The 21,476-nt window shown below is 41.9% G+C and overlaps 1 protein-coding gene across 1 annotated transcript in view; it reads left to right on the forward strand.

Annotated features, from left to right (window-relative positions):
* The first annotated feature begins 9,713 nt into the window (after positions 1–9,713).
* scarb2c (scavenger receptor class B, member 2c) overlaps positions 9,714–21,476 on the forward strand; it is a 40,898-nt gene continuing 29,135 nt past the window's right edge. Inside the window, exons 1-5 of the mRNA XM_024430822.2 lie at positions 9,714–9,922; positions 11,174–11,331; positions 11,957–12,101; positions 16,699–16,890; positions 17,223–17,314. Coding sequence (XP_024286590.1) covers positions 9,800–9,922; positions 11,174–11,331; positions 11,957–12,101; positions 16,699–16,890; positions 17,223–17,314 — 710 coding nt within the window. The 5' untranslated portion in view covers positions 9,714–9,799. The remainder of the gene's footprint in view (positions 9,923–11,173; positions 11,332–11,956; positions 12,102–16,698; positions 16,891–17,222; positions 17,315–21,476) is intronic.

A 21,476-nucleotide genomic window follows, 5' to 3' on the forward strand; every position in this document is an offset into this window, starting at 1 on the left:
GTATATATACACACAGTACCAGTCAACATTTTGGACATACTTACTCATTCCAGGGTTTTTTTAGTTTAAAAAAAAACTATTTTCTACCTTGTAGAATAATAGTGAAGACATCAAAACTATGAAAATAACACAAATGGAATCATGTCGTAACCAACAAAGTGTTAAACAAATCAGAATATATTTTAGATTCTTCAAAGTAGCCACCCTTTGCCTTGATGACAGCTTTGAAAAGTCACTGAAATTCTTTGAATATTTTCTTTGACATCCGTCCATTGTTTGGTTTAGGTGACTTGCTCCAAGCCCACAATAATGCTTATGTATTAGTGTCCTTACAGTGGCTAGTGATACATGTATTACATAAAGATGGCAAGATGCAGTAGATGGTATCGAGTACAGTATATACATATGAGATGAGTAATGTAGGGTATTTAAACATTATATTAAGTGGCACTCCCTAGTCTAGAACTAATTAATCTGAAGTTAAGGATTGTCTCAGAAAGGCATTTTTTAAAATCTGGATTAATAGAAGTAGAATTCGTCTCGCCCTCGTCCTGACTTGAATTAAACTCTGTCTGCGTAACCGCCCTTAAGGGTATATCCTATATGTCATGGGTTATATGTGTAGGCCTTCCTATGTTAGCAAATGTATACAAAAATACAGTTAAACATCACACACAATTTTATTAACCTATCACAATTGGAGCAGGATAACCGAGCTGGAGGTCAGCTGGGTGCAGGGTTCTGTTTCAGCCCAGCAATAACACACCTGATTCAACTTATCAAATCTAATTTGTTTTATAATCAAGTGTGCTATTGCTGGGCTGGAATAGAAGTCTCTTCACCCAGTAGATCTATTACTGGGCTGGAATAGAAGTCTCTTCACCCAGTAGATATATTACTGGGCTGGAATAGAAGTCTCTTCACCCAGTAGATCTATTACTGGGCTGGAATAGAAGTCTCTTCACCCAGTAGATATATTACTGGGCTGGAATAGAAGTCTGTTCACCCAGTAGATCTATTACTGGGCTGGAATAGAAGTCTCTTCACCCAGTAGATCTATTACTGGGCTGGAATAGAAGTCTCTTCACCCAGTAGCTCTATTACTGGGCTGGAATAGAAGTCTGTTCACCCAGTAGATCTATTACTGGGCTGGAATAAAAGTCTGTTCACCCAGTAGATATATTACTGGGCTGGAATAGAAGTCTGTTCACCCAGTAGATCTATCACTGGGCTGGAATAGAAGTCTGTTCACCCAGTAGATATATTACTGGGCTGGAATAGAAGTCTGTTCACCCAGTAGATCTATTACTGGGCTGGAATGGAAGTCTCTTCACCCAGTAGATCTATTACTGGGCTGGAATAGAAGTCTCTTCACCCAGTAGATCTATTACTGGGCTGGAATACTGCAGGCTGGAAGTCTGTTCACCCAGTAGATCTATTACTGGGCTAGTCTGTTCACCCAGTAGACTGGGATCTATTAGAAGTCTGTTCACCCAGTAGATCTATTACTGGGCTGGAATAGAAGTCTGTTCACCCAAGATCTATTACTGGGCTGGAATAGAAGTCTCTTCACCCAGTAGATCTATTACTGGGCTGGAATAGAAGATCTATTACTGGGCTCTGTTCACCCAGTAGATCTATTACTGGGCTGGAATAGAAGTCTCTTCACCCAGTAGTCTGTTCACCCAGTAGATCTATTACTGGGCTGGAATAGAAGTCTGTTCACCCAGTAGATCTATTACTGGGCTGGAATAAAAGTCTGTTCACCCAGTAGATATATTACTGGGCTGGAATAGAAGTCTGTTCACCCAGTAGATCTATTACTGGGCTGGAATAGAAGTCTGTTCACCCAGTAGATATATTACTGGGCTGGAATAGAAGTCTGTTCACCCAGTAGATCTATTACTGGGCTGGAATAGAAGTCTCTTCACCCAGTAGATCTATTACTGGGCTGGAATAGAAGTCTCTTCACCCAGTAGATCTATTACTGGGCTGGAATAGAAGTCTCTTCACCCAGTAGATATATTACTGGGCTGGAATAGAAGTCTCTTCACCCAGTAGATCTATTACTGGGCTGGAATAGAGTCTCTTCACCCAGTAGATATATTACTGGGCTGGAATAGAAGTCTGTTCACCCAGTAGATATATTACTGGGCTGGAATAGAAGTCTGTTCACCCAGTAGATATATTACTGGGCTGGAATAGAAGTCTCTTCACCCAGTAGATCTATTACTGGGCTGGAATAGAAGTCTGTTCACCCAGTAGATCTATTACTGGGCTGGAATAGAAGTCTCTTCACCCAGTAGATATATTACTGGGCTGGAATAGAAGTCTGTTCACCCAGTAGATATATTACTGGGCTGGAATAGAAGTCTCTTCACCCAGTAGATATATTACTGGGCTGGAATAGAAGTCTCTTCACCCAGTAGATCTATTACTGGGCTGGAATAGAAGTCTCTTCACCCAGTAGATCTATTACTGGGCTGGAATAGAAGTCTCTTCACCCAGTAGATATATTACTGGGCTGGAATAGAAGTCTCTTCACCCAGTAGATCTATTACTGGGCTGGAATAGAAGTCTCTTCACCCAGTAGATATATTACTGGGCTGGAATAGAAGTCTGTTCACCCAGTAGATATATTACTGGGCTGGAATAGAAGTCTGTTCACCCAGTAGATATATTACTGGGCTGGAATAGAAGTCTCTTCACCCAGTAGATCTATTACTGGGCTGGAATAGAAGTCTGTTCACCCAGTAGATCTATTACTGGGCTGGAATAGAAGTCTCTTCACCCAGTAGATATATTACTGGGCTGGAATAGAAGTCTGTTCACCCAGTAGATATATTACTGGGCTGGAATAGAAGTCTCTTCACCCAGTAGATATATTACTGGGCTGGAATAGAAGTCTCTTCACCCAGTAGATCTATTACTGGGCTGGAATAGAAGTCTGTTCACCCAGTAGATCTATTACTGGGCTGGAATAGAAGTCTCTTCACCCAGTAGATATATTACTGGGCTGGAATAGAAGTCTGTTCACCCAGTAGATCTATTACTGGGCTGGAATAGAAGTCTCTTCACCCAGTAGATCAGGGATCAGTGGAGTAAGGTTGTCCACTGCTGTTATGGAGTTTTCTTTTGTTCACCAGAATTTATGCTTTAGTAATAATAGCATACTTTGTTACTACTCAAATGATCTATTGTTGTTTAGACAAAGATGTCTTATCTTTAGATACCAGTTAGCTTATTTGTACATTTGTTTAAAGTGATGAAGTGTTGATTCTTTGAAGTGAAGGGGTTTAAACTGTTTTAATTGTTAAACTATTTACTAGTGTGAATGTTGATTTACATATTGCAGTCCTGCAATAAAGAGGGGAAGGGGTTATTCTGTCTGTAATGTGTCTGTGTTTCTGTGTTGTATTCTCAAATCAACAGTTCCTTTTTTGCCTAGTTGTAAGATATTATATTTGCTTGTCTCTCTCTCTCTCTCTCTCTCTCTCTCTCTCAGTATATCAGCTATGTGAATCCATTTGGCTGTTTATCACATGGCATACACCACCAATGCAGCCATAGACCTACAGTATGATGGCATTTACTGGCCTTGTGGGCATCTGTCACCTGAAGCGGAGAATCGCTAAGCTCACACGTTGTTTATATGTTGAGATATACACTGAATGTACAAAACATTAAGAACAGCTGCTCTTTCCATGACATAGACTGACCAGGTGAAAGATATCATCCCTTATTGATGTCACTTGTTAGATCCACTTCGATCAGTGTAGATGAAGGAGAGGAGACAGGTTAAAGAAGGATTTTTAAGCCTTGAGACAATGGAGACATGGATTGTGTTTGTGTGCCATTCAGAAGGTGAATGGGCAAGACAAAAAAATCTAAGTGTCCTTGAACGGGGTACGGTAGTAGGTGCCAGGCGCACCGGTTTGAAATGCAACGCTGCTGGGGTTTTCACCACCCAAAGGACAATGGTCCACCACCCAAAGGACATTCAGCCAACTTGACACCTTGACAACTGTGGGAGGAATTGTAATCAACATGGGCCAACATCCCTGTGGAACGCTTTTCGACACCTTGTGGAGTCCATGCCCAGACGACTTGAGGCTGTTCTGAGGGCAAACGTGGGTGCAACTCAATATTAGGGAGGTGTTTCTAATGTTTGGTACACTCAGTGTATGTTCACAATTTAAAATAATACTTGTAGACAATGTATATGAGGCAATCCATTTACCAGATGTTGTACATGCCTTTTAAGTGTTGACATATCAAATTGTTTAATGCAAATCCAGCCCTTGTAATTTAGCTACTGTATTTAAAAATATATATATTTCACTTTTATTTAACCAGGTAAGCTAGTTGAGAACAAGTTCTCATTTACAACTGCGACCTGGCCAAGATAAAGCAAAGCAGTGCGACACAAACACAACACAGAGTTACACATGGAATAAACGAACATAGTCAATAACACAATAGGGGAAAAAAAGAAAGTCTATATACAGTGTGTGCAAATGGAATGAGGAGGTAAGGCTATAAATAGGCCATAGTAGCGAAGTAATTACAATTTAGCAAATTAACACTGGAGTAATAGATGAGCAGATGGTGATGTGCAAGTAGAAATACTGGTGTACAAAAGAACAGAAAAGTAAATAAAAACAATATGGGGATGAGGTAGGTAGATTGGGTGGGCTAATTACAGATGGGCTATGAAAATAAGGAGATGACAATTAAGTTACAGGAGATGATCATTAGATGTAACATTTAGGCTACAGGAGATGATAATTAGATGTAACATTTAGGCTACAGGAGATGATCATTACAGGTAACATTTTGAGGTTCATTTAATTTCATTCATTTTAGCTATGTTGCTTGCAAAATGATTGCAGTTTTTCCCATAGATAAACAGTACATGGTTGCTCTATGTACAGTATCGCTGACCCTGGATAAGTTAGCGACTGAGCTAACACAGCTAACCTTTTTAGGTCAATAATATTCAGTTTTTATTGAAAAAAATTGTTGGCTTTATAATCGTGAGAGAAAGTGAACTAGTTAGTAACTAGCTAATTAGTTGTACCTAGGTAGCTTAGAACGTTAGCTGACATTTTCTTAAAACAAACCTCATTGTGGCTAGCTACTTCTTGTCCCTCATGCTAGCCTTTACAGCCAAATATCACTTCAGAAACATCAACATTTAAAATATTGATGTAGTCAGCATTGTAGACCATTTCCCCCCTCTTGCTGCAGCTTTAGCTCATTTAGAAACAACAAAGAAATGTTCTGAAAACCAGCGTGCTGCAAACGTTCTAAATGTTCTAAAACGTTCTAAATGTTCTAAAACATTCTAAATGTTCTAAAACGTTCTAAATGTTCTAAAACATTCTAAATGTTCTAAAACGTTCTAAATGTTCTAAAACGTTCTAAATGTTCTAAAACATTCTAAATGTTCTAAAACGTTCTAAATGTTCTAAAACGTTCTAAATGTTCTAAAACATTCTAAAATAGTTTGTCACCAGTAATAGTTTTGTTTAGTCCTCTGTTGCTCCTACGGCACAAATCTGCTGAGCAATTTTGGAGCTCCGCCTAAGCAAGGCATTTCATTGGTTTGACGTGTTGCGAGGCGTGACTGATTTACACCAGGTTCCGACCGGTCTTTAGCTGATTTCTGCCATGGAACTTGTTCTTCTATGATATGCCGCAACCTACTGTTCTGGAGTGTGCAATCAATCATGGTCTTCCTAATTCTGTACCACTAAGACAATTTAATTTAAAAAAACTGGATAAATCCCTAACAGGACCAGCAGATGCACTACTAAACCCACTGTTCCCTGGTTGTCACGCCCTGACCTTAGAGATCCTTTTAATTCTCTATTTTGGTTAGGTCAAGGTGTGACTAGGGTGGGCAATCTAGTTTTCCTATTTCTTTGTTTGGCCTGGTATGGTTCCCAATCAGAGGCAGCTGTCTATCGTTGTCTCTGATTGGGGATCATACTTAGGCAGCCCTTTTTCCCACTTTAGTTTGTGGGATCTTGATTCTGTATAGTTGCTGTGTAGCCTGCAGAACTTTACCTTTGTTTTGTATTTTGTTGTTTTTCGGTGTTCATTTTAATAAAAGTAAGATGTTCGCCTACCACGCTGGTTCGCCTACCATGCTGGTTGGCGGAGCCAGGTTTCAGACCAGAACCAACTCCCCGCACTCGCTTAAAGGGGCATGTGACCGTTCAGGCACCATGTTATGCGGTGATACGCACGGTCTCCAGTGCGCATTCACAGCCCGGTGCGCTCGGTGCCATCTCCCCGCACTTGCCGTGCGAAAATGAGCATCCAGCCAGGACGGGTTGTGCCGGCTCAGCGCTCGTGGTCTCCAGTACGCCTCCTCGGACCAGGATATCCTGTGCCGGCTCTACGCGCTGTGTTTCCAGTGCATCCCCCCAGCCTTGTACGCCCTGTGCCAGCGCCCCGCACTTGCCAGGCTAAAGTGAGCATCCAGCCAGGACGGGTTGTGCCAGCTCTACGCTCCAGACCTCCAGTGTTGCCTCCACGGCCCAGTATATCCTTTGCCAGCTCCACGCACCAGGCCTCCAGTGCGCCTCCGCAGTCCGGAGCCTCCGGTGAGGGTTCCCAGTCCGAAGCCTCCAGTGATGAATCATGGCCCGAAGCCTCCAGTGATGATCCATTGTACGAAGCCTCCAGCGATGATCCATGGCGCGGAGCCTCCGGCAAGGGTCTCGGGTCCGGAGTCCCCGGCGACGATCCCCGGTCCGGAGTCCCCGGCGATGATCCACGGTCCGGAGTCCCCGGCGACGATCCACGGTCCGGAGTCCCCGGCGACGATCCACGGTTCGATTCCTCCAGTGATGATTCATGGTCCGGAGCTTCAGGCGACGATCTCCGCACCAGAGGCGCCACCGAAGTTGCCGGAGCCACGAGAGGAGCGGGGTCTGCGTCCCGCACCGAAGCCACCACCGAGGGTAGATGGGGGGGTACTGTCACGCCCTGACCTTAGAGATCCTTTTAATTCTCTATTTTGGTTAGGTCAGGGTGTGACTAGGGTGGGCATGACTAGGGTGGGCAATCTAGTTTTCCTATTTCTTTGCTTGGCTTGGTATGGTTCCCAATCAGAGTGTCCCGTCATCCCAGGATCAGATAGGGCCAAGTAGTGGAATAGTGGTGAGGTTTTAATGGGTGTAGGGTTAGTTGGTATAGTGTTGAGGTTTTAATGGGTGAAGGGTTAGTTGGTATAGTGGTGAGGTTTTAATGGGTGTAGGGTTAGTTGGTATAGTGGTGAGGTTTTAATGGGTGTAGGGTTAGTTGGTATAGTGTGACGTTTTAATGGGTGTAGGGTTAGTTGGTATAGTGTTGAGGCTTTAATGGGTGTAGGGTTAGTTGGTATAGTGTTGAGGTTTTAATGGGTGTAGGGTTAGTTGGTATAGTGGTGAGGTTTTAATGGGTGTATGGTTAGTTTGTCACGATTTCCGCCGAAGTTGGCTCTCCTGCCTGTTCGGGCGGTGCTCGGCGGTCGTCGTCACCGTCCTACTAGCCACTACCGATCCCTTTTTCGTTTGTCTGTTGGTTTTGTCTTATTAGTTTCACCTGTGTGTATTTTAGTTTAATTAACGTCCTTATATGTAGTAGGTTGTCCCGCCCTTGTTTTGTGCGGGATTGTTTTTGTATTCATGTCATTTGGTGTAGTACTTGTGTTTTATTCTCCGGTCTAATTTGATCCTGTGTTGGATTATTTACCCAGTGTGTTGGGTTGACCGTGTTTTTTGTGCTCCGGAGAATAAACTGTCGAATCACTGAAACCTGCTCTCTGCGCCTGATTCCACCCACCTTGATACATCGTGACATAGTTGGTATAGTGGTGAGGTTTTAATGGGTGTAGGGTTAGTTGGTATAGTGTTGAGGTTTTAATGGGTGTAGGGTTAGTTGGTATAGTGTTGAGGTTTTAATGGGTGTAGGGTTAGTTGGTATAGTGTTGAGGTTTTAATGGGTGTAAGGTTAGTTGGTATAGTGGTGAGGTTTTAATGGGTGTTTAATGGGTGTTTAATGGGTTTAGGGTTAGTTGATATAGTGTTGAGGTTTTAATGGGTGTAGGGTTAGTTGGTATAGTGGTGAGGTTTTAATGGGTGTTTAATGGGTGTTTAATGGGTTTAGGGTTAGTTGATATAGTGTTGAGGTTTTAATGGGTGTAGGGTTAGTTGGTATAGTGGTGAGGTTTTAATGGGTGTTTAATGGGTGTTTAATGGGTTTAGGGTTAGTTGATATAGTGTTGAGGTTTTAATGGGTGAAGGGTTAGTTGGTAGAGAAATGTTTCTTCCCATTTCCCCATCCTCTGTCCCTTTCCTTTTTATGTCAAGGTAATCTAGATTTTTAGATTTATTAAGATCCCCATGGCAACAGCTAGTCTTTCCTGGGGTCCGATACATAACAAAAAAGACAATAGAGACAAAAGAAGATGTGGCAAAGAATTTACATACATTTAAAAACATGAATGTGTGCGTGTGCGTGTGTGTGTGTGTGCATATATCAGTACATACACACAACAAGTAGGTCACATAAGGGACAGGCAGTGTGCCGTGAGGTGTTGCTTTATTAGTTTTTTTTGATAGCAGATTTGCTGTTCACTTGCACTATATAAGAGGGAAGGGAGTTCCATGCACTCATGACTCTGAATAATACTGTACACGTCCTTGAATTTGTTCTGGACCTGGGGACTGTGAAAAGAGTTGACTATGCAAAAAATGTGGAATTTCCAACACAATGTTTAAAAAAAAAAAATTAAAACAAGAAGTGACTCAGTCAGTCTTTCCTCAACTCTTAGCCAAGAGAGACTGGCAGCGTGGTATTAATATCAGCCCTCTGATTACAATGAAGAGAAAGATGTGTCGCTCTGTTCTGGGCCAGCTGCAGCTTAACTAAGGCTTTCTTTGCAGCACTTCACCACATGGCTGGACAATAATCAAGATAAGATAAAACTAGAGCCTGCAGGACTTGCTTTGTGGAGTGTGGTGTCAAAAAATCAGAACATTTCTTTGTTACAGACAGACCTCTCATCATCTTTACAACCACTCAATCTACAGTATACAGCAACACCTCCCCCATAAACATTCCCGTCTTTTCTATAGATGTTATAACCTTGTATTGCTTCTGCTGTAGCAAAGTAATTATCTAGGTGAGATTCAGAAATGGCTAATGTATTAATGTTATCTTATGTTAGCAAGTTGTAGATTTCATTGACCTTATTTCCAAGGCTACATATATGGGCTATTTTCATCCGGTTCCTGGGTAATTCTCAGAGACAGACAAAATATAGAAAAGAACAAACAAAGACCAGATAAAAACATATATGCGTCCAGCAGTCCATTAATCAGTTGGTGTGTGTGTGATGCGGGGGTTAAAGCTACAAACCCATAGGGAGTGGTTCCAAACCTTTTTCGGTTACTGTACCACCAACTGAATTTGTCTGTGCATTTTACCAGTAGGCTTATAAACTCATGTCTTCTCAAGTACCCCTGTGGATATGCCCAGCACCCCCAGTGGTCTGCGTACCCCTGGTTGGGAACTACTGGTGTAATGAATTCACATTCCAGAACGGTAGGCAGAAACACTGGACGAGATAAGAGAAATAGATTAAAAGGGGGAGCCTCACACTCCAGTACAGTAGGTGGTGGTATATCCACCTTTCAGTTGGTTGCAATCCGACAATACACAGTTAAAGAAGAAGAAGTGGTTAGTAGGAGAAAGATATCTGGCTAGCGTTGGACATATCGGTAACACTTGAAGTTGATCAATCATGTCAGTGAAATCGTGTTGTATTTACAGTACGGGAGTGATTTCTATTCTAACTTTAATAGCAGGCATAGTTCTGGTGCTTTCGCAGGTGTTTCAAAATATCCTCAACGCGAAGATCAAAAAGGTAACGTTAATGCTAGCCAGCGGCAAGCTAGTTAGCAGGCCAACTTGGTTGTCCAACCAACTAACTAAACAGAGGCTAATTGTATTTTAATTTTAACGTCCAGTAATCTAATCTAATGCAGTTAACAGTACCGTAGTTTGGCAGTTTAAGCTTGCTTGCTAGTTAACTCGTTGTAGCCTACTAACGTTAAAATACTGTAACGACCCTGGGTAACCCTCGTTACAATACTTTGTGTACAGAAAGCTTAGGCCGATTGTTGTTGTTTTTTTAATTTATTTTTTAGTCACTGTGAACGTAACAAGCTATTATTTTGGTCTGAATTGAATGCATTGACATACATATCCAGTCAAAATATGAATGTTGTTTCAATATACAGTACCAGTCAACATTTTGGACACACCTACTCCAGGGTTTTCCCATTATTTGTACTATTTTCTACATTGTAGAATAATAGTGAAGATATCAAAACTATGAAATAACACATATGGAATCAAGAAGTAACCAACAAAGTGTTTAAAAAAATCAAAATATATTTAATATCTGAGATTCTTCACAGTAGCTACCATTTGTCTTGATGACAGCTTTGCACACCAATGGCATTCCTCTCAACCAGCTTCATGAGCCAGTCACCTGGAATGAATTTCTTTACGCCTTAATGTGTTTGAACCAATCAGTTGTTGTGACAAGGTAGCAGTGGTATACAGAAGATGGCTCTATTTGGTAAAATACCAAGTCCATATTATGTCAAGAACAGCTCAAATAAACAGAGAGAAACGACAGTCCATTACTTTAAGACATGAAGGTCAGTCAATACGGAACATTTCAAGGACTTTGAAAGTTTCTTCAATTGCAGTTGCAAAAACCATCAAGCGCTATGATGACATCTGAAGAATCTGAAATATAAAATATATTTTGATTGAATGCTATATTTTAGAAAACATTTTTGTTGGTTACTACATGATTCCATATGTGTTATTTCACAGTCTTCACTATTGTTCTGCAATGTAGAAAATAGTAAAAAATAAAGAAAAACCCTTGAATGAGTAGGTGTCCAAGCTTTTGACTGGTACTGTATGCTATGTTGTAGTTAGGCGGACAAACAAATGTTTTAAGTTGGCTACTACTACTGTTCACGTTAGCTACATGGTTCAATCATCGGTCATGGGATTCAAGCTTTCATTTTGGCTTTTGTGGTCACAAGTACTTGATCTAGCTATGTGTTTATTAACCAGTGCACGTTGAACCCTTCAGGAGATTGTGCTCAGGAATGGCACACATGCATTTGATGTGTGGGAAAACCCACCTCCTCCAGTCTACATGCAGTTCTACTTCTTTAATGTGACCAACCCGGCAGAGGTACTGAAGGGAGAGCGGCCTGCTGTTCTCGAGGTCGGACCTTACACGTACAGGTGAGATGTGGAGCAATTCATTGACAACGAGTAAAACTGTCACAGGCTATTAGATGAGATGCAGCCAGAGGAGAAGATGACCACATCCTAAGCCATTTAAAAAAATACAAAAAATCTGTTCTGACAGTTGTCATGTGATAGTCCTTGTCAATAAATAGGAAGGAACTCAGCTGATGTTGCCATAACTGGTGACATCATGTCATTTCCTAACTTAACAGGATCAGGGGGTTTTGTGCTAAATGTGTTCCTCTGTGAATGAACCCAGCTTCGGATAGGAGGCTTTGTTGGCATCTCTCTTGGCAGCATTGAACCCTAGCCCAGATAAGACAGTTATTACTGAGGCGATCAAGTCAGCACTAGGCCTTGGCCTCTATGGCTGCGTTTACACAGGCAGCCCAATTCTGATCTATTACCCTGTTATTTGTCTTTTTGACCAGTCAGATTAGATCTTTTGCCAACAACTGGCATGATAACACAAACAGATCTAGGACCAGGCTAATGTTTCCTTACACTTTTATCGTAACATCTTATCTGGCTTGCCCTCACCAGACATATCTTTGTCTTCAGCACATTCTTCACGGCTCTTGCCATCACTCACTGTGTTTTGTAATGTTTCCTTGCTCAGGGAGTTTCGTCCAATGGAGCGAGTGAATTTCCTGGAGAATGGAACCAAAGTGTCAGCTGTCAACACTAAGACCTATGTGTTTCAGTCTGACATGTCTAAAGGACCAGAGAGTGACCTGATTAGAACAGTCAACATCCCAGCTATGGTAGGCTACAACACAAACACACTTCCCTAATCAGAAAAATCAAGGCCCTGGCTGTGGTAAGGTTAGCTATAATAAATCAAACTGCCTCTTTTGTGTATGGAACTTAGAGAGAGTGTTCTGATTGAAAAGAGTTGTAGCAGAGGCACCACAACGAGATTTACACAGTACAGTATATACATCAACGTTTCAATTTACATTAGCAATGAAATGTCATGCGCTGAGAGAAGGTTTGTGGGCTTAGCTCAAATTTACCGTAAAGATTCCAACGGAATGTCATGCGTTGAGAGAGGGTTCGTGGGCTTAGCTCAAATTTACCGTAAAGATTCCAACGGAATGTCATGCGCTGAGAGAGGGTTCGTGGGCTTAGCTCAAATTTACCGTAAAGATTCCAACGGAATGTCATGCGCTGAGAGAAGGTTCGTGGGCTTAGCTCAAATTTACCGTAAAGATTCCAACGGAATGTCATGCGTTGAGAGAGGGTTCGTGAGCTTAGCTAAAATTTACTGTAAATATTCCAACGGAATGTCATGCGCTGAGAGAGGGTTCGTGGGCTTAGCTCAAATTTACCGTAAATACTCCAACGGAATGTCATGCGCTGAGAGAGGGTTCGTGGGCTTAGCTCAAATTTACCGTAAATACTCCAACGGAATGTTAGTGCGCTTAGCTCAAATTTACCGTAAAGATTCCAACGGAATGTCATGCGCTGAGAGAGGGTTTGTGGGCTTAGCTCAAATTTACCGTAAATATTCCAACGGAATGTCATGCGTTGAGAGAGGGTTCGTGGGCTTAGCTCAAATTTACCGTAAATATTCCAACGGAATGTCATGCGCTGAGAGAGGGTTCGTGGTCTTAGCTCAAATTTACCGTAAATATTCCAACGGAATGTCATGCGCTGAGAGAGGGTTCGTGGGCTTAGCTCAAATTTACCGTAAAGATTCCAACGGAATGTCATGCGCTGAGAGAGGGTTCGTGGGCTTAGCTCAAATTTACCGTAAAGATTCCAACGGAATGTCATGCGCTGAGAGAGGGTTCGTGGGCTTAGCTCAAATTTACCGTAAAGATTCCAACGGAATGTCATGCGCTGAGAGAGGGTTTGTGGGCTTAGCTCAAATTTACCGTAAAGATTCCAACGGAATGTCATGCGCTGAGAGAGGGTTCGTGGGCTTAGCTCAAATTTACCGTAAAGATTCCAGTGTAGCCAGTAAAGCTCTCTGCAATGTCGCTCTGCAATGTCGCACTGCAATGTCTCTCTGCAATGTCGCACTGCAATGTCTCTCTGCAATGTCTCTCTGCAATGTCTCTCTGCAATGTCGCACTGCAATGTCTCTCTGCAATGTCGCTCTGCAATGTCTCTCTGCAATGTCTCTCTGCAATGTCTACCCAAACGGATCCGCAACAGCTCGGACGGCGCTCCGTTTGCGTAGCTCTCTACGTAGTTCTACATACTTTTTTTGTGGCTTAATTTGTTTGGAACATGATACAAAGGGAGCTCCATTTGCGTAGACTGTGAAATCACTACGGAGAGCCCTTAGACATGCTTTTAACAAACTATTCAACTATGCAGCAAATATTCATCCTAACCCTATTACACTTTTGAATAATGCAACGATTCACAGGCATGTGCAGATAATTAAAGGGTTTATTTTCTCGTCTGTACATTTCAGCTTCAATATAAAAGCACAGAGCTAGCTAAAACTAACACGCTTCATCAAGTAACGTTAGTGATTTTTATTTATTTATTTTTGCAATTCGTTCCAATTATTGGCAGCAGAGAACTGGAAGGAAAGGTGGCCAAAGAAGGTGTTGGCTTTGGGGATGACCAGTGAAATATACCTGCTGGAGCAGGTGCTACGGGTGGGTGTTGCTATGGTGACCAGTGAGCTGAGATAAGGCGGAGCTTTACTGAGCAAAGACTTATAGATGACCTGGAGCCAGTGGGTTTGGCGACGGCGATGTCATTTACAAAATTCGAAGTCAAGGATCGGTAGGATGGTCAGTTTTACGAGGGTATGTTTGGTAGCATAAGTGAAGGAGGCTTTGTTACGAAATAGGAAGCCAATTCTAGATTACATTTTGGATTGGAGATGCTTAATGAGTCTGGAAGGAGAGTTTACAGTCTAGCCAGACACCTAGGTATTTATAGTTGTCCACATATTCTAAGTCAGAGCCGCGGGCGGGTGCGGGCAGCGATCGGTTGAAAAGCATGCAGGATGTTTGAGTCACGGAGTTGGTAGGTGTTCAGACTTCAAGTTGAAGTTTTATTGTCACATGCAGAAGTACAGTGAAATGCTTAACTTGGATGCGCTACCCAGTAATCAATATAAGCATAGTATAACCAGGGCTCTAAAGAGCGACAAAGTATTTCGCTGTGCGACCAGGAATTTTATTTTGGGAGCACTTGTCGATTTATGACAAAAATCTTCCAGATCATAATTGTTGTAATGATAAGGCTTTGTTGTTTTAGAGAGAAACAAGCGAGTGCATATTAGTTATCGTCATGGTTGCACCATGACTACAGCGAAAACGTCTTCCTTCATTCATTCATGCATTTATCTGCCGAAAAAGCTATCCGTTTTCAATTGGTAGCACATGAACATTTTTTATTTTGAGCCCCGAGTATAATGAAATTATAAAAAAAATATATACATACCGTTGAAGTCGGAAGTTTACATACACTTAGGTTGGAGTCAGTAAAACTTTTTTTTTTGTGTGTGTGAATTTTACCCCCTTTTTTTCTCCCCAATTTCGTGGTATCCAATTGTTAGTAGCTACTATCTTGTCTCATCGCTACAACTCCCGTACGGGCTCGGGAGAGACGAAGGTTGAAAGTCATGCGTCCTCCGATACACAACCCAACCAAGCCGCACTGCTTCTTACTGCTTCCCATTTTTTACAGACAGATTATTTCATTTATGATTCACTGTATCACAATTCCAGTTGGTCAGAAGTTTACATACACAAAGTTGACAGCTTGGAAAATTTCAGAAAATGTCATGGCTTTAGAAGCTTCTGATGGGCTAATTGCCATCATTTGAGTCAATTGGAGGTGTACATGTGGATGTATTTCAATGCCTAACTTCAAACTCAGTGCTTCTTTGCTTGACATCATGGGAAAATCAAAAGGAATCAGCCAAGACCTCAGAAAAAAAATTGTACACCTCCACAAGTCTGGTTCATCCTTGGGAGCAATTTCCAATTGCCTGAAGGAACCACGTTCATCTGTACAAACAATAGTACGCAAGTATAAACACCATGGGACCACGCAGCCGTCATACCGCTCAGGAAGGAGACACTTTCTTTCTCCTAGAGATGAATGTACTTTGGTGTGAAAAGTGCAAATCAATCCCAGAACAACAGCAAAGGACCTTGTGAAGATGCTGGAGGAAACGGGTACAAAAGTATCTAAATCCACAGTAAAACGAGTCCCATATCGACATAACCTGAAAGGCCGCTCAGCAAGGAAGAAGCCACTGCTCCAAACCACCATAAAGAGCCAGACTACAGTTTGCAACTGAACATGGGGACAAAGATTGTACTTTTTGGAGAAATGTCCTCTGATGAAACAAAAATATAACTGTTTGGCCATAATGACCATCGTTATGTTTGGAGGAAAAAGGGGGAGGCTTGCAAGCTGAAGAACACCATCCCAACCATGAAGCACGGGGGTGGCAGCATCGTGTTGTGGGGGTGCTTTGCTGCAGCAGGGACTGGTGCACTTCACAAAATAGATGGCATCATGAGGAGAAAAATAATGTGGATATATTGAAGCAACATCTCAAGACATCAGTCGGGAAGTTAAAGCTTGGTCGCAAGCACACAAGCACACTTCCAAAGTTGTGGCAAAATGGCTTAAGGACAACAAAGTCTAGGTATTGGAGTGGCCATCACAAAGCCCTGACCTCAATCTTATAGAAAACGTGTGGGCAGAACTGAAAAAGCATGTGCAAGCAAGGAGGCCTTACAAACCTGACTCGGGTACACCAGCTCTGTTAGGAGGAATGGGCCAAAATTCACCCAGGTTGTGGAAGGCTACCCAAAACATTTGACCCAAGTTAAACAATTTAAAGGCAATGCTACCAAATACTAATTGAGTGTATGTAAACTTCTGACCCACTGGGAATGTGATGAAAGAAATAAAAGTTGAAATAAATCATTCTCTACTGTTTTTTTAATATTTCACATTCTGAAAATTTATTTAACCTTTTATTTAACCAGGAAGGGCTCATTGAGATTAAAATCTCTTTTTCAAGAGCGCCCTGGCCAAGATAAAGTGCTGATTCTGACTTGGCTAAGGCAGGGAAGTTTTACGATTAAATGTCAAAAACTGAGTTAAAATGTATTTGGCTAAGGTGTATGTAAACTTCCCACTTCAACTGTACATACAGGGCTCCAGAGTGGCGCAGCGGTCTAAGGCACTTATTCTCAGTACAAGAGGCGTCACTACAGTCCCTGGTTCGATTCTAGGCTGTGTATCACATCCGGTCGTGATTGGGAGTCCCATAGGGCGGTGCACAATTGGCCCAGCATCATCCGGGTTAGCTTGTGAATGATGAATCATTCAGTTCTGACTATTTTCTTTCTCTCTCTATGTTCCCAGACGGTGATGGAAAAATTCAAGGATACGTCAGTTATTGCCAATCTCATCTCATCTTACATGAAGTCGGTGAATGAAGGCCTGTTCACTACACACACTGTGGGAGAACTGCTTTGGGGCTATGAGGATGGCCTTCTCAAAGCTATGAAAGTAGTGGACCCTACATTAGATGATGTGTTTGGACTCTTCTACAAGGTTTGATTCTCACTCACTACGGACTGTATGGTTGGTTGTAATACGTTGATTGATGTTAGATATTTGTATTTGTGTGTTTAAAAAAAAAAAAAAAAGTGGTTGGTTATTTAAGTGCTGTGGTAATAATGTTTTGTAAATAGTCACTTCCATAAAGCAAGTATAGAATTAGATCTATGAAAGCCTTGTCATGTAAATGTCTATAGAAAACATTGTTTCAGATTCAACACACTGTTTTACATGTCAACGATGTTGAGTCTCTAGATCAGTATTCTGTTTTTATGAACTCATGAAGGAGGTGGGCGTTTCATGGTGGTTCTGGTTTTGTATTTCAGCAAAATGCTACAGATGACGGAGAGTATGTGTTTCTGACCGGTCAGCAGAGTTATAAGGACTTTGCCGTTATAGATCAGTGGAAAGGTCAAAGGTAAGCCTTCTATAGAACATTCCACACCGTACTATGTTATAAACATATAAATACGAATGTATTAGGCCTCCTATTGTCAAGGATGACCATAAACACAAACTCATTTAATCTGTAATCTAATTGTTCAGTTTGTGTACAGACCCCTTGACTTTTTCCACATTTTGTTACGTTACAGCCTTATTCTAAAATGGATTAAATATAATTCCCCCCCCCTCAACAATCTACACACAATATCCCATAATGACAGCACAAACAGGTTTTTGGATTTTTAGAAATAAAAAACCGATACCTTATTAAATAGCCACCTGTTAAATAGCCATCACTAGCACAGAGTGGCTGCTGCCTAAACATACACTACTGGTCAAAAGTTTTAGATCACCTACTCATTCAAGTGTTTCTTTTTTTACTATTTTCTACTTTGTAGAATAATAGTGAAGACATCAAAACTATGAAATAACACATATGGAATCATGTAGTAACCAAAAAAGTGTTAAACAAATCAAAATATATTTGAGATTCTTCAAATAGCCACCCTTTGCCTTGATGACAGCTTTGCACACTCTTGGTATTCTCTCAACCAGCTTGACCTGGAATGCTTTTCCAACTGTCTTGAAGGACTTCCCACATATGCTGTGCACTTCTTGGATGCTTTTCCTTCACTCTTTTGGTACAACTGATCCCAAACAATCTCAATTTGTTTGAGGTCGGGGGGATTGTGGATGCCAGGTCATCTGATGCAGCACTCCATCACTCTCCTTATTGGTCAAATAGCCCTTACACAGCCTTGGGTCATTGTCCTGTTGAACAACAAATGATAGTCCCACTAAGCCCAAACCAGATGGGATGGCGTATTACTGCAGAATGCTGTGGTAATCATGTTGGTTAAGTGTGCCATGAATTGTAAATCATTCACAGACAGCGTCACCACCCACACACCCTAACACCACCACTTCCATGCTTTACTGTGGGAAATACACATGCGGAGATCATCCGCTCACCCACACCGTGTCTCACAAATACATGGCAATTGGGACCAAAAATCTCCAATTTGCTCTGGAGTCCAAACGACAGATTTCCACTCGTCTGATGTCCATTGCTCGTGTTTCTTGGCCCAAGCAAGTCTCTTATTGGTGTCCTTTAGTAGTGTTTCTTTGCAGCAATTTGACCATGAAGGCCTGATTCACACAGTTTCCTCTGAACAGTTGATGTTGAGATGTCTGTTACTTGAACTCTAAAGCATTTATTTGGGCTGCAATTTCTGTGGCTGGTAACGCTAAAGAACTTATCCTCTGCTGCAGAGGTAACTCTGGGTCTTCCATTCCTCTGGCGGTCCTCATGAAAGCCAGTTTCATCATAGCGCTTGATGGGTTTTGCGACTGCAATTGAAGAAACTTGAAGAGTTCTTGAAATTTTCCGGATTGACTGACCTTCATGTCTTAAAGTTATGATGGACTGTCATTTCTCTTTGCTTATCAAATCAAATCAAATTTTATTTGTCACATACACATGGTTAGCAGATGTTAATGCGAGTGTAGCGAAATGCTTGTGCTTCTAGTTCCGACAATGCAGTAATAACGAGCAAGTAATCTAACTAACAATTCCAAAAAAAACTACTGTCATACACAGTGTAAGGGGATAAAGAATATGTACATAAGGATATATGAATGAGTGATGGTACAGAGCAGCATAGGCAAGATACAGTAGATGATATCGAGTACAGTATATACATATGAGATGAGTATGTAAACAAAGTGGCATAGTTAAAGTGGCTAGTGATACATGTATTACATAAGGATGCAGTCGATGATATAGAGTACAGTATCAACGTATGCATATGAGATGAACAATGTAGGGTAAGTAACATTATATAAGGTAGCATTGTTTAAAGTGGCTAGTGATATATTTACATAATTTCCCATCGATTCCCATGATTAAAGTGGCTGGAGTAGAGTCAGTGTCATTGACAGTGTGTTGGCAGTAGCCACTCAATGTTAGTGGTGGCTGTTTAACAGTCTGATGGCCTTGAGATAGAAGCTGTTTTTCAGTCTCTCGGTCCTAGCTTTGATGCACCTGTACTGACCTCGCCTTCTGGATGGCAGCGGGGTGAACAGGCAGTGGCTCGGGTGGTTGATGTCCTTGATGATCTTTATGGCCTTCCTGTAGCATCAGGTGGTGTAGGTGTCCTGGAGGGCAGGTAGTTTGCCCCCGGTGATGCGTTGAGCTGTTATTTATTTGAGCTGTTCCCTGTTCTTGACATAATATGGACTTAGCTCTATTTGGTAAAATACCAGATTCTGTATACCACCCCTACCTTGTCACCACACAACTGATTGGCTCAAACACATTAAGGAGTAAAGAAATTACACAAATTAAGGTTAGTGCTGTCTAGGTTAGTGCTGTCTAGGTTAGTGATGTCTACACACAGGCTACTGTCTAGGTTAGTGATCTCTAGGTTAGTGATGTCTATGCACAGGCTACTGTCTAGGTTAGTGATGTCTAGGTTAGTGATGGATGTCTACACACATGCTGCTGTCTAGGTTAGTGATGTCTACACACATGCTGCTGTCTAGGTTAGTGATGTCTAGGTTAGTGATGTCTAGGTTAGTGATGTCTAGGTTAGTGATGTCTAGGTTAGTGATGTCTACGCACAGGCTACTGTCTAGGTTAGTGATGTCTAGGTTAGTGATGTCTACACACAGGCTGCTGTCTAGGTTAGTGATGTCTACACACAGGCTACTGTCTAGGTTAGTGATGTCTACACACAGGCTGCTGTCTAGGTTAGTGATGTCTAGGTTAGTGATGTCTACACACAGGCTACTGTCTAGGTTAGTGATGTCTACACACAGGCTACTGTCTAGGTTAGTGATGTCTACACACAGGCTACTGTCTAGGTTAGTGATGTCTACACACAGGCTACTGTCTAGGTTAGTGATGTCTACACACAGGCTACTGTCTAGGTTAGTGATGTCTACACACAGGCTACTGTCTAGGTTAGTGATGTCTACACACAGGCTACTGTCTAGGTTAGTGATGTCTACACACAGGCTACTGTCTAGGTTAGTGATGTCTACACACAGGCTACTGTCTAGGTTAGTGATGTCTACGCACAGGATACTGTCTAGGTTAGTGATGTCTACGCACAGGCTACTGTCTAGGTTAGTGATCTCTAGGTTAGTGATGTCTACACACAGGCTACTGTCTAGGTTAGTGATGTCTACACACAGGCTACTGTCTAGGTTAGTGATGTCTACACACAGGCTACTGTCTAGGTTAGTGATGTCTACACACAGGCTACTGTCTAGGTTAGTGATGTCTACACACAGGCTACTGTCTAGGTTAGTGATGTCTACACACAGGCTACTGTCTAGGTTAGTGATGTCTACACAGGCTACTGTCTAGGTTAGTGATGTCTACACACAGGCTACTGTCTAGGTTAGTGATGTCTACACACAGGCTACTGTCTAGGTTAGTGATGTCTACACACAGGCTACTGTCTAGGTTAGTGATGTCTACACACAGGCTACTGTCTAGGTTAGTGATGTCTACACACAGGCTACTGTCTAGGTTAGTGATGTCTACACACAGGCTACTGTCTAGGTTAGTGATGTCTACACAGGCCACTGTCTAGGTTAGTGATGTCTACACAGGCTACTGTCTAGGTTAGTGATGTCTACACACAGGCTACTGTCTAGGTTAGTGATGTCTACACACAGGCTACTGTCTAGGTTAGTGATGTCTACACACAGGCTACTGTCTAGGTTAGTGATGTCTACACACAGGCTACTGTCTAGGTTAGTGATGTCTACACACAGGCTACTGTCTAGGTTAGTGATGTCTACACACAGGCTACTGTCTAGGTTAGTGATGTCTACACACAGAGGAGTTACTCATTCGGCGCATCTCATTATGAATGAAGACAGGGTGCAGAACTTAAATCAAAAGGAATATTTAGTCTCTAGTCTATTGTACCGCACCTGTTATCCACAGCTTCTGGGGTTTGCATTGGAGATTGGCTGAGTGCACTGTAATGAACTAATAACTGTAATTTTAGATGGGTGTTTTTTCTTAGCCTCGTTACTTCAGGTGAAACAAAATGTGAGTGTTCTGGTCAGTGTGGTTTCGCAAGGCTAAATGTGATCTAGATTTCACAGAAGGCGAATAC

The sequence above is a fragment of the Oncorhynchus tshawytscha genome, linkage group LG09 (assembly GCF_018296145.1).
Source record: "Oncorhynchus tshawytscha isolate Ot180627B linkage group LG09, Otsh_v2.0, whole genome shotgun sequence".
NCBI classification, from domain to species: Eukaryota; Metazoa; Chordata; class Actinopteri; order Salmoniformes; family Salmonidae; genus Oncorhynchus; species Oncorhynchus tshawytscha.